The sequence below is a fragment of the Rhyacophila brunnea genome, unplaced genomic scaffold (genome assembly GCF_057557595.1).
Source record: "Rhyacophila brunnea isolate RB1 unplaced genomic scaffold, BYU_Rbru_1.0 scaffold_7, whole genome shotgun sequence".
NCBI lineage: Eukaryota > Metazoa > Arthropoda > Insecta > Trichoptera > Rhyacophilidae > Rhyacophila > Rhyacophila brunnea.
Window position 1 is genome coordinate 4,341,356 of NW_028233339.1, and position 15,086 is coordinate 4,356,441.

The following is a 15,086-nucleotide window of genomic DNA, read 5'->3' on the forward strand; positions in this document are numbered from 1 at the left end:
ATGAGGAATTCCCTCATTTGCATCTAAAAATATTACCTTAGTATAATAATGACGGATAGTTTTTTTGCACAATGGCAATACTGTCAAGCCTCGAGACCTATTTACACCCATCTATAAAGCATTTTCTTTGAAAGCTTTGAAATTCTTTGCCGGTTTTATCTATCGCGCGGTATCTGGGCCGAGGAGGTATTGTAACATTTTTCTTTGGAACTGTATTTCAGTAGGGATGCTATTCACATTGTTTGTGGTAGCTTTGTTTGTGTCAAATAAATGTCGAACAAAAAACGGCATTGCATTCTATAAAATTTATATTGTTTATATTATTAAATAAAATCAATGATTGTTTGACTAAAAGTATGAATTAAAATCTGACTTTTGATGTATCTATAAACGTCATGTTCATGTTCCATTTTTAATTTGTTTTGAAACAATTGTTTTTTGTCTATACCATTCCACAAGAACGAATAGCTACAGACCTACTCAATGGCCAAAAATGAAACTACGAACTACCATAGGACGCCATATTGAAAAACGTCATTCGAATGTCAGATGTTGCCAGTTACGAGCCGTGATTGGGTAGTTTTCGCCAGTGGCTCCCCCATCTCATTCTTCCGATAAGTTTGTAGGTCTGTAGTTATATTTGAAAGTACTCTGTGTGGAACACAGAATTTTTCTAGTGTTATCTGTTCTAAAATTAATGATAATTCGCTTTACACAGCACATAAGAAATACGTTATATTATGTGACATATTAAAGATAATTTTCTATTTTAATAATACTTTATAAGTTAGGTGTCTAAATTATTTTAAAAGAATTGGTATCATAGACTATAGATACATTGGTACAGTTCGGTTATGAGGAATACAGCAGAAAACTCATTTTGAAAATATCCGATATAGTGGATTATTTGTTAGTTTGGGTTAGTTTAGTAATGAGGTTAGTAATTCTTATGGTTTAAAATGAACCTCAAGAAAACAAAACTATTACTAATATCAAAAACAGCGACACCAGACACCAACACAAATTTTGTCATTAACAGCGAACCAATCGAACGTGTGACCCATTATAAATATTTAGATACATGGGTCAATGAAAAATGGGACCAGTCTCAGGAAATAAAAACTAGAATTGAGATCGCAAGGAGCGCCTTTCTCAAAATGAGACGCCTCCTTAGCAATCGAGATCTTAACCTAGGTTTGAGACTGCGTATGGTACGTTGTTATGTGCTCTAAATTCTTTTCTATGGTATGGAAGTATGGACGCTAAACCAAGAGATGTCACGGAGACTTGAAGCTTTCGAGATGTGGCTGTATAGACGCATCCTCAAAATTCCTTGGACTGACCGGGTGACAAATGTTGAAGTTCTCAATCGAATGGGGAAGGACCGAAAAGTTCTATGTAGTATCAAAACCAGGAAACTACAATACCTCGGCCACATTATGAGAGGACAAAAATACAGCATTCCCCAACTTGTCATTCAAGGAAAGATCAATGGGAAGCGTAGCAGAGGATGGCGCCGCATTTCGTGGCTTAAGTACCTCCGTGATTGGTACGAGTGCAGCTCCACCGAACTGTTCCGGGTAGCAGACGAAAAATATAAGATCGCCTTGATGGTGGCCGACCTCCGCTAGGGGATGGCACAATAAGATGAAGAAGGGTTAGTTTAGGTTAGGTTAGGTTTGGTTAGGTCAACCTAACAAATAATTCAGTATATCGGCTATTTTTAAAATGTGTTTTCTGCTGTATTCCTCATATCCGAACTGTACCAAAGAATTCTGTCTTCTGGATGAGACTATTTCATTCTTCAGCGAAGCTAAAATAGTGATACACCTACGTGCTGCAATGTTGACATGATAATAAACGTGGATAGTGGAAAATAACGATGCCTCGTTCTTGTTTTACATTACCTCGGTCACATTGTGAGAGGACACAAGTACAGCATTCCGTAACTTGCCATCCAATAAGAGATCAATGGTAAACGAAGGAGAGGAAGGCGTCACATTTTATGGCTTAAGAGCCTCCGTGATTATTAAAAGTGCAGCTCCACCGAACTGTTCCGGTATCAGATGATAAAGCAAAGATCTTCCCGAGGGTGGCTGATCTCAGTTAAGAAATGGCACGAAAAGAATAAGCTCTTGTTATATGTGATAGAAATGGTTATCTTAGTTCAGACCAAGTCATGTAAACGGTACTGGGGGCGTGTTGGTAACCTTTTGATTTAAAGAAAAATTACCCTGCGTACCTTTTTATTATCATCATCATCATCTATCAACTGCTGTATAAGGCCTCGCAAACCTGATTCATTTATTTAGTTCCTATGCATTGCGTTGCGACGTTATTACTCAGAAACTACTTCACCAAATCAGGGGGCGGTAGGTCTACCTTTCAGAGGTTTACTATCTCTGGGGTAAAACTGGATGACTACATTTATATCGTCACCGCAACACTACAACTAGATAACTCTGATTAACTCTGACGCACCGGACAACTAGACGCCACGGAATTCGAAAATAAATAGACGTTCGGTACTTATAGGTACTTTAAAAAAAATATTCAATATTATTATTTATACTTCAATGATTATATTATGATTTAATAGTTGGTAAGAATGTAAATATGCAGACGTAAACAATGATTTAATCGTGCATATGTTTAAGATCCAACGAAAAAAGAGTTTTTTATTTTATATAAAGCCTTAGGCATGGTAATTCTCAATCTGCAATAAAGAATATATTATGTTAAGAGTAGAATGAAATCAAACTACTAAGTAGCAGATAGAAACTGATTAAAATACCTCGTCTACACGTGTCTACGACAGTGCGGCGTCCAATTGTCCGGAGGCCAGTCGTCCCATTCCCCTCTGATTTGGTCATTGTTGGGAAGATGAAATTTTCAAATGTTCAATTGTATGAAAAAAGTATTGTAGATATATTATTTTATTTATTTAAATTTAAAAAATTAATACAGTTCCCATTAACATCTGACTTAGGTACCTAGTTTTATCATTTTGTAGAATGTAGGCAGTGTAGAATCATATTCAATAGCTTTCTCAAAAACATTGAAAATTAAGTTTTCTAGTTGTATTATTGAGGCGACGATATCCGGGTACCGGACGAAATCCCGAAGGCCAAAATACCAAAGTCTGAAATCCCGAATGCTGAAATCCCGAATGGCCGAAATCCAGAAAGCCTAAATCCCGAAAGCCGAAATCCCGAATTCCGAAATCCCGAATGCTGAAATACCGAATGGCCGGAATCCCGAAGGCCGAAATCCCGAAAAATAAAACATACAAACAGTAATAATTGCGTAATCATAACACTTATCTTGAATTGCGCAAATTTGACAAGAGAGACAAAAAACTATCTTTATAAAGAAAATAGGTATTTGTCTCTCCTGTACAAATTTGCGCAATCTTAACACTTATCTTGAATTGCGCAAAAAAGATAAGTGTTAAGATTGTGCAATTATTACTCTTTTTTTCGATTTCGGCATTCGGAATTTCGGCCTTCGGGATTTCAGCTTTCGGGATTTAGGCTTTCGGGTTTCGGCCATTCAGGATTTCAGCATTCGGGATTTCGGCCTTCGGGATTTCAGCTTTCGGGATTTAGGCTTTCGGGTTTCGGCCATTCAGGATTTCAGCATTCGGGATTTCGGCCTTCGGGATTCCGGCCTTCGGGATTTCGACCCAAACCCCGATATACCTATATGCTTTTTTACCCTTTTGCCTAGTTTTTTTTTGTTAGTTTAGTTTAGTTTTATTGATATGATATTGACGGTTTTACTAAGTATGCGGTACGAATAGCAAATAATATAAAAAAAACACACAACAGCTCAACGATAAAATACCCCGTTGGCAAGATAAAAACACTCGCCCTGATTTTTCGGATTTTATGATTTAGCTTAGGATTGGTCACAAAGGAGAATGCTTTTCTAGGCAAAAAAGACATTAAAAAGAAGACCTGTTCCTACGACATTCAACTTCACTTCTTTGCCTGATAAAAAATGAGTAAATAGGCGAATTTTTATGAACAGTAGATGTACAGTAAAAATACTTTCATTGCGAAAATGGGGATGATGTAAGAGACACTGTGGGTATTTTTGACATTGCGGGATAAGATAATTTTGTCTGTCTGTATATAAAGCATTCGCACTGATCAATAATTCAACAGTGAAATCTATTGCTGGTACAGTCTGCCAAAGGTATGGCCACCTTTTTTTCTAACGAAAAGGCCACATTGAGAGACGTGCCAGATAATAAACATACAATGTTTTGGTAGACGCAAATTATTATAAGTAAAAAAATTCAGTTTCACTCATTTTTGGAATACATATTCTGGACATAACAACACTATATTATTTCAATAGAGAAACAACTCAAAAAACCTTGTTCCAAGATAAATGATTCAATTCAATTCAATTTATTTATTTTACCATATTGTGAACATTACAAATTATAAGTTTAAGACGTTCACAACATGACATTTAGAAACAAAGAAATATAAAACAGTATTACATAAAAAAAGAGATAGATCAGTATATAGAGATAGATAGTATATTATTAAAAAGTAGTAATGTGTAAATACAAAAAAATATAAATTAGATAGGTACAAGGAAGTACACCGGATGAGTTAAGCAGACCCTATTTTAAGAATTTATAAAACATCGTCCATCTATACTCATCCTCACGTAGGTGGAATATATCACCCGAAGCAATTTCGTTGAACATAGTTATCGCCCTCCCAATTGGCATTACCAGTGGCAGGTTGGTTCTGCACCTTGTCTGAACCTTGAAAATCAGTTGGATATAGCCATGGACAGTATCCATACAACCTCAAGTAAAGGAGTCTCAAGAATATCTTCTGAACCCTCTCCACCATAAGGCCATACTTCAACTGATGCGGTGCCCAAACATTGATAAGCATTTAATTTTTTTTGCAGAAATTCTCATTTAAATTTTAAAGCCTATGTTTTTTTCATATTTTTAGTTTAATGGAATTCAGCAATGCACAATAAATTTTTACAATGTAATTAGGAATTAACCCAGAAATTCCAGTATATAACTGAATTTAATGATTATTCTCAGAAAGGGTTTTTCGATTTTATGACACATTGAAGAAATGTTTGACTCTTTTTTTACAGAATTATAAAGAGAGAAGACCTATAAAACATTGAAATGTTGAGTTGTTTCTTTATTGAAATTGGCTATCGAATTAATATTAATATGGGTTTAAGTTTAGTAGTTGTCAGTATTATATCTTATTACAGAAAACTTTTAATCGTAATAATATATCAATGATCGGCCATATTAGTTTCTTGCTTTTACGATTTCACGGAGAACGAATCTGATGAAGATCCTTTAGCATTAACCATCAATTGCTTCGTGTTGCCGTTCAGCAACAAACTGTATTATTTATTCTTTATATTTTTTATGTGAATGAAATTATATTTAAAAACATAATTACAGTTTTCTGAAATGGACAAAGTATGCTGACAAAATAGTTATAGTTTTTATTCACAGGTGCCACTGTTCTTTTATAATAATATTAAACATTACGAGTGATCGATAAGCAAAGTAATAATATTTACTTACACATTATCTTAATAATTGAGGATAAAATTTATTTCAGTATTTATTAAATCATTCAATAAAAAAATAATAGTATCAAAATCGATTAAAGTTTAATTGGTGTTTTATAGTGTAGCCGTTATTTGCGTATACCTATCCTTGTCAATTTCATGATAGATGCTAATATAATTTAAAAAATAGAACAAGTATGTATTATAATTTTTAACCTGAAAAGAGGTTATTTTAAAAAGTCAATGTTAAGGTGTGTATATAACTTTTTATGACAAAAAAAATATTACGTCATTGTAATAGATTACGTCAGTAAGTCGATTGATTTGTTCATCGCGTCAGTATCGTATTAACATAATATTCTGGTGTTAATGTAATGTAATGTAAATGTGAATTTTGTAAAGACGTTCCAAACTTTTGATATACCTACGGTAGATGGGTAACAGTTAATATATTAGAAAAAAATAACAATAATAGTGTATATTATTATATATATTGAAAACTGGTTTTATAATAATATTTAAGTAATTAAATTTTGACGATTTATTATAATAATATGCTATCGATTGTATTGTTATTAATAAGATAGGGTTTTTACTAATTAGGTTTTTTACTGACACTTCAACTATTCATAAATTGTTTATTGTATTTTTTGTGACCTCAGATAGGTAGGTAATGGAGTTTTACCTACTTTATTGTATTGATTTACTATATAAGGTAGAGTTAAGAGTGTTCGTTGTCAGTGTGTGTTTACCTTTGGTGAGTGTACACGACGCCTGAAGATGCCGAAAGGCGAAACCCTAATCGCAAAAAACGACTTAAATGGAATAGTACAGAGTTTGAATCCATTAGAATTTAAATTCAAATTCCATCAAGTACCTCCGGTCGATAGTATTAATACTTAAGTAATTAATTTGTAAAATCAACCGCAGGATTGTAATAAATAACATAATTTTGAAAGACATCAGAAATATACGTATTAGAATCTAGAAAAAAGTTGGACTGAGTGGGATTCAAACTCGCGTGAGTTAGTCATTTTCCGAGTTAGTGCTATCGCCTCTAAGCTATCGATCCATCCATTATTCATACGAATTATTTCTTATAACTACGTTTTAACTGAGGTACTTTAAATTACGCCAGTCAGGGGGTAATTTTCTTTGTGACCAATTAAGGTAAATGACATTAATAATGTTTGAGACTTTCATGATTATTTTTTTTTCTTTTTTTGATCGTAATAGATTCTTGGGTTTCCACCGCGTGTACTTCGTCCTTCTTTTCTAGACGTTTCGGGCTCGTTGCAGATGCCATTATTAAGAGATATGTGTTATGATGAAGAAACGAAACTCGAAACGTCGAGGAAAGAAAGAGTAAGTACACGCGGTGGAAATCCAAGAATCTTTTACGACATTATTAACTTAATCGTAATATTATACATCTCGGCGCTAGCAACGTATTTACTATTGTCGTTCTTGTAAAATAATAAATACAAAATATCAATTGAAATTATAGTAAAACTACGTATTACTACTAACTGTAAACTATAACCTACTGTAAACTGTAACTATAAACTAACTACTGATTTATAGATTTTAAAATTTTCAAAGATGCGTAGATATAATGCAACCCGAGACCTACACTGACGTAAGTCTGAATTTTGTTATTTTGAGTAATGAATGCAGTTCAATTACATTTATTCTCATCTCAGGTGAACACTGGCGTATCTCTAAAAAAAACAGTTAACGAGAAAAACCTCTAACTCCAGTGCTATTTTAAATAAATTGAGTCAAATATCGAGAAGAACACTCCAGTAACTATAATACTCTTAAATGAATGCCATTGGAAAGATATATTTTTTTCAAATTCTACAAAAAAAATGGACATTGTAAAGCCATTAGACATTAAATCAAGTACCATAAACATGTTTCAAAAAGTTTGTTTCAGCTCTCCTCGAAAATGGCTGATTTTGGCTTACGTCAGTTGGGGGTGCGATAATATTATAAACGTCAAAAAATAGGGACAGCATGTCCAATTTAGTTAAATGACTTCTTACAACATACACCTTTCAGAAACGCTAAAAACTCTAGAATTTGACTCTGAAGGGAAAATATTATATTAGCCTCTCAGAAAAACTAAATAAAAAAGGTCTATAAATCTAATTATTACGAATAATTTACAATTAGCTGGTAATAAAATGCCTTTTCAGGACGAAAAAGCTTCAAAACAACTGTACTAAGTAGATATATTACGTATATTGATATAATATACTAGTTCAACCAAGGCCTTTGAATATATACGTATTATCGGTACAATGAATAATATACTATAAGCATATTAGGGCAGATAAGCCTCGTTTTAATCCGACATAAGACCGCGATGCGAAATATTTCTTGCTCAGCGGTCTACGCCGGCGTAGCACCTAAACCGTAGCCTCTACGCTCCGGACTGCTACACAGATATCCCAACCCTATAAAATTCTCTCACCCACACCGTCCTTAGACTATTCCAATCACATTTTTTCCTTATCATCGACCCCACACACGTGTTCTATAATGAATCTTACCTGCTAGCGAATTCCGGTTAATTAAAATGAATGGCGTGATTAATTCTATAACCGTCCGTCCATTACCTGACGTAGGCATGTAATAATATTTAATTAGAGCCAACGGCAGCCACTAATGATAGAAATCGTTATAATGAAAATAATAGTAGTAATAAAACACACCAGGCTTACATATGCTCGTAATTTTACGGCTAAATGTTGTATGTAAGCACGCTTGGATATTTTAACCTGATCACTGTCAGAGCCGAATTAACTCGTGAAAGAATGTATGTCGCATCGGGCCATAGACAAGTGAACTCGTGCGCTCAGTGGCGGCTCCACGACTTTCTAGGTAGTGGGGTTTAGCCATTAATTATTAAATATACATATCTACCCACTTTCGCATATTACCTATACATTATGTGCCAATCTACTTATAATAATATGATTTTATGGGAAATGAGTAATTTTTCAGAATAAATAATATGATTTTCAGCTGACTCATTATCTAATCACATCTAAAAGCGTCCTTAAAAATATTACTTAATTAATAATCATTATAGACTTACCATTATCGGTTTTGAACAACGACATACAGCGAGCTTACTCACATAGGGGTTATTTCAATCGCTCCCCAGTATGCGTATACTAACGCTAATATATTCCCATCCTTTGTAGAATGAGATTTTCACCGCGGCGACGGGATGGGACCGGGATAACTTGCAATCATTGTTTTATTTATATTTTGTATAATAATAAAAAAAATAAATAAAACAATGATTGCAAGTTATCCCGGTCCCAATCGCTGTGGGTCTCAGGTTCGAATCCTGGGTCTGGCAAGTACACATATTGTTTTTCAGTTTGTGTGTGAGTCAGGGTATGGACCTAATAGGTTGAGCAAGTGGCTGACACCCATTTCTCGTAAAAAACAAAATCTGTTAATACAAACCTCTACTCTGTGGAGGCCCATATGATCCTATTAGGATCGGACATGGTCAAAAAAAAAAAAAAAAAATAATAATAAATAAATAATAGCGATGGGTTTAGATGGACAAAATAAATAGTTAATTTAATCATGTTATTAAGTATGTATATTCTGACAATGATAAAAATATCGGACATGTAGTTTGACATGATATGGATATCGGGATGGCCCCTACTAACCCTCAAGATAGAGCCGCCCGTATGTGCGCTTTTGCAAGCGTCATAACTTTTGAATAAACTGTGTGTATATTTTTTAAATAATATTTATCATTTAAGTGTAAAAATATTCACGATAAACTAGCAAACGTGTTGATTTGGTAAGTTTTCACAAATATTTATCATTCTGTTCCTATTTCATATTTTTTAAGGGATTTATTTTATTCAAAAATAGCTGGCCCACATGTTTACCAGTAAAAATTGGCTGACAGTGAAAATGAATAACAGAATCACATTTGACATTTTTTCAAATTTTTGAAATAAGATGTTGACCGGTGGTTGACCATTCGGAAGGAGTCATCACTCATGTGCCTTAGATTCTATACGTAATATCAGCGATATGGTAAGAGAATTTTTTAATGTTATTATAATAAAATTGTGATCGTGCGTCAGCGCATTAAATTGTCAGTTTTTTTTCGAACATCCTGGAGTATCTTTGGGTATTGCCCATAATGTCTCAAGACACAGCGCTGCATACCTTTAATAACACGGATTTAGTAAATAACGACCGCGTTAGAAACACTCGAGTTTGTGAGCGGACACAGTAGCCCTCGGTGATTGAGGTAATCACGAAGAGACGCTTTACGTGGCTGGGATATGTGGATGCCACCAGAGAGAGCGAAACTTCATAGCCATGGCTGGCCCTCCCTCACCCTGCAGCGGTGCTACGAAAGTGATTTACGCGCTGCAGGTCTGGCATGGCAGGATGCGCGAGAGTTGGCGATGGACCGAGGGAAGTGGCGCGAGCTTATGTTTGTTCTATGCCCCTACGCCGGGGAGTGGCAGGGTGAAAGAAGAAGAAGGAAGTAAATAATGTACATTTGTATTTTTGTCAGTACACGTCATAAACTAAGAACGTAAAAAAACGTAAGAAATCTTCGATCAAATAGCGCGACCATATAAATATTAAATTTACTCGTTCACTTAACCATTTTACTCTTTGTATACCTATTCTGTTTATAATTTCTATAGGATATTCCTTATTTTTCACAGTACCTATGTATATTATTCTATATATTTTCATAGTATATTAAATTTTATAGTGCCTATATTAATAGTATATTTTAGACTTTAGAGTAGGTGTATAATTACTTAGTCATTTTTTATTTGTCATTAAACAGATTTTTTATATTCCTACATGCGCCGTTTCTAAACAAATATCAAAATAAATATCATACCGACTGTAGAAAGGAAAAACGACGTAACCCTCAGTTTTTTAAAAATAGGTTTTATTGGATTATTATGTTGGAAATACACGTTGTGGCCAAAGAATGTAAGCTGCAAATGCCGATTTATTATCTAAATAAAATAAGCTAAAAATATAAAAAAGTGAGAAAAACGACTTAACCATCATTCATTAATTTACTCAATAATTAATATCAGATTAGGGATATAAAAATCAAATTATTAATTGTCATGTACTTCGTACACGTTATGTGTATTTTGTATTTTAACTTTGACCGAAAACGTTCCTGTGCCTCCTGTAAAATTTGATTTGTGTGGATTACGTTCTTTTTCCTTTCTACGGTCGATACGTTTTATTAAATTCTTGTTTCTGAACTGTTAACATTCATGTTAGTGAAAAAATCTTACCTCTTTTTTGCAATGTTCCAGCTCGCGTCTCCTGGATCTGGGTCCGTTACGGCTTCTTCCAGGAATGGGGCAGGGTTCTAGTGCACTGGATACACCTGGTGGAGGTCTGTAGACCCTCCAGTAGGCACGCTCCTGACTGTCGCTTACGATCTTATCGCCTTTTTTTCGTTCCTTCGCTAGTTTCACCTAAAACAAAAATTAGAAAAAAGTTTATAATAATTATACTTTTAACACATTTCATTTATTAGATGTTTTATGTAAATTGTAAATAGAAACAAACATTATTATCTAATAATTATAAGATAAAAAGAACTTTTTACATACAACGTTTTTAAATTTTCTGTTGAACCATATAAACTTGACTTGACTGGCATAAACGATCAAAAAAAATGTACTTGGCATGTCATATTGATTTCCATAGTAACGCTAGTATATATTAATAATTTAGTTGCTAAATATGGTGTCGAAATAACTTTTCATACAAAACAGAATTAACTTAAAATGAATTTAATTCTACTTAAAGATGGCTAAAAGTATTTAAAAAATGTATTGACACCGTGTTCTGATATATTCTAAAAGTTTCAAATTTCTTGCTAGTCGGGAAATTAGTAAAAAATCGATTGCAAGATTTGTACCGGACAAAGAACCACCGGACAAATAAGAATATGAGCTAAAAAAAAAAGCGAAGAAAGCTAGAAAAGGGCGATAACATTGGCGATAACTATGTTCAACGAAATTGCTTCGGGTGTTGATATATTCCACCTACGTGAGAATGAGTTTAGGTGGACGTTGTTTTTATAAATTATTATAATAGGGTCTGCTTAACTCATCCGGTGTACTTCCTTGTTGTACCTATCTAATGTATCTACTCATCTATCTCTTTTTTATGTAATACTGTTATATTTATATATCTTTGTTTCTAAATATCATGTTGTGAACGTCTTAAACTTATAATTTGTAATGTCCACAATATGTTAAAAAAATAAATAAACTAAAAAATAAACTGAAAAAACATTTATGCTACGCAGACGATACTATAATAATTATTGTCGTAGAATCAGAAAACGATCTTTATAGAATGCTGCAAAGTAAATAAATACACAGTATGTGAAATAAGGAAGAAGGCAGCTTTTCGACAAAAATAAAAAAAATGAGTTAGTGTATGGATAATGTTCTACGTGAAAATCTGAACCATTTGATATAAAGTAAAAAGCAGTATAAAAAATAAAATTGACATATTGTTTTTCATTTTTTTCGAGAAAATAGTAGTTATTCTAAAAAGATTCATAAGCAAAAACACAGCATCGATTGAAAATATACTGGTTTTTACTTATACCATAACGTCGCTGTAGAATTGGTTTGTTGAATAGACCAAATGTCAAATGTTCAGGAGACAAAAAACAAATTTCATTATCCTATATTTAAATACATGGAGGCATTTAAAAAGTTGTTTTTACAGCAAGTGAATGCTGTATTCATTACAATGTAATTTAAAGAAAATGATGGTTCTGGTCCTTTTTGATATAAAAAATTTATTCTGCATTAAAAGGTCGATTTCGACAAAACCGGATATTCGACAAACCAATCTATATCGATGATAAATCAAAAGATTCATCCACATTATTGAAAAATTTATTAAGAAAAATTGAAAAAACGTGAATGTCTGAAATGAAATCTGTGAAATAACTACCCTTTTGCTTATGGGGGCAATAGTAGTCCGTATTGTGTGGTTACAGATGCTTTAGTCATTATCAACCAATTGAGTAACTACTTGTAGGTATTCTTTATTCATGCATTAAGCATACGTCAAAGACTACACATACAAATCAACCTTGCTGGAATGTATGTATAGTTCAGTTTAACTACATAGCATAATTATTATGTATCTTTCATTGTCGCGTATCACAGTGCATAGGGCGCTGGTATTTCACCCGGGGCTCTGGATTCAATTCCCTGTGTGGTCACAATACATTTACACAATACGTGATTTCCTCAAAGCTTGAGTATTTGACTGTATCACTTCTACTTGGTACTATATAACTACAATTCTCTCATTGGGCATCATGGCCTAGTGCTAAAAATAATAAAAAAAACATTTAACGGTATTTTTAGAAAAATAGACAGTGTTCCCAACATAATACAATAATATAAAAAAACAGAATCATAAAATATTGCAGATAGGTTAAGAAAATAAATTAGTTGACTCAAAAAATATATGGATTTTTCCATTATTCCAATTTTTTTAAGAAACTAGCATTTAAAAAAATAATTCATAATTCGTATGAAAATTGTTTTCACCAGGACAAAATATTGTAGAAGACAAAGTTATAACTGAAGAATAATGCTGGTTAAAGTTTGGTCATCATAGTTAAAATTTAATAAAGGTACAGGTTTTAAAATCACAGGATTTAACGTTATCTACTAGGTGGGTATTTTGTATGCCGATTAAAAATGCTAGATCTCGCAAGAAAAAGGTTAGTAATACTATAAATGAGATATGCTTGGAATATTGAGTGATTGAATCACTTTCATCTGCAGCTGTTCACGAAAGTTGTATGAGTGTACCTTGGCTGGATTCTTTGGACAGACTGGGTTACGAAGGATTTTTTACTTTTATTTTTCACTTAGTTCATTCAATTATTTGATATAAGAAAAGTGTATAATGAATATTGAACGTTTCGGGTTATCTTGTTGCCTTATTCATTTAAGCATTATTTATGAACACCTACGCATTTAAGATAATATTTCAAACTATTTTGGTGTACTGTTATTTCATGCGGAGCCGAGTAAATATAAATATATAGTTTAACGAGGGCATATCATCCAATAAAAGTGGAATAAATGTTTTATGCATGCGCGGGTAAATAGAAAGGGTAGAACATTAATCTTCGGGCCGTAAAAGATTGCGTAAAAAAATAATTCGCGAAAATACGCAGCCGGGCCGCCGAGCTGCTCACTTCCACCTAATTTGCATCATCCGTCTCAATCTTTGGATACACATCGCTGTCTAAATATAGAATATGTCGGAAATTATAAATTGAAATTTAAGTTGAAATCTACCTCGGAATTACGGGTATTAGATAATCATTAAAAAATTACACGCAGATTGTATTTATTTGGTATTAAGTTGCTTGTGATTAATTGTCGACTTTTTCTATTCCCGAGAATTAAGAATTCAAGAATTATAAAAATACTAGCTGACCCGGCAAACGTTGTTCTGCCATATAAATTATTTCTAGTGAATATTTTGGTTGTTAAATAAAAAATAATGAATGTATCGTAAGTGTGTGGGGATGGGATCTATGATAGAAAGAGGAATAGAGCGCTGTAGACGATGACCGCCGATAAAAACAAAAAACATCAACCATTCATTTTCTCAATTCAAAATGAGTAATGATGTTCATAATGAATGAATTACCTATGACAGGATCTCGTTATTTAATGTTTATGCAATATCCGTCTTGTCCCTTCCAGAAAATTAGCGGATATTGGAGAGCGTCGTATGAACGGTGTGTGTCAGCGATGAACTCCAGATTATTGTTTCTTCTTCGAATCACGACTTCTCGCGTCGATGTGCGGTCGCCAACCATGATTCCAGCAATGTCGTCAACAACAGGCACAGTGAATCGACGCACGTGCTCTCCAGCTGGTGTTTTATCAGGATTGATGACAATAGCGTGATTGTCACTTTGCAATTCGTGCATGTGTGCTTTGAAGAATTTCAATAATTCATTGTGCTCATTCAACAGGGCGTCCAGTTCGCCGACGATGCGCCTGGCATTAGGCGAATTGAGGCTATTGTAGCCGCAACGTGCATCCACATGATTGATGTCCTCACCGCCCATGAAGTAGATTTGTAAAAATTTATGTGGTTCGTTTGGCATTGGCAGCAATGAGCCTACTTTGTGGTATACTTGGCCTTTGATTTTGAACGTAGAATGGAATTGTTGACCATTTGCCGCAGTATTGTGAACTATTTCTGTTGCTCCGAACGAAGTCATTTGGAAGCATGAATTGAATGTGCGAATGGACATCAGGAACAGGTTTGAATCTGAAACCGTGCCGATGAGCAAGCCGTTCAATGGTTCTGGTGGTATCTCAATTTTCCTGATGCGCAACACATCCCGGCTGACTCATGTTTAAATTTGAGCGCATGACAATGGGGACATTCTTTGTCCA

At 33.9% G+C, this 15,086-nt stretch overlaps 1 protein-coding gene across 2 annotated transcripts in view; it reads right to left on the bottom strand.

The window, feature by feature from the left end:
• Positions 1 to 15,086, bottom strand: part of LOC147064393 (uncharacterized) — a 601,761-nt gene that overhangs the window by 49,600 nt on the left and 537,075 nt on the right. For both annotated transcript variants that reach the window (XM_085957691.1, XM_085957692.1), the window contains exon 7: positions 10,908 to 11,093. In XM_085957691.1, coding sequence (XP_085813817.1) covers positions 10,908 to 11,093 — 186 coding nt within the window. The remainder of the gene's footprint in view (positions 1 to 10,907; positions 11,094 to 15,086) is intronic.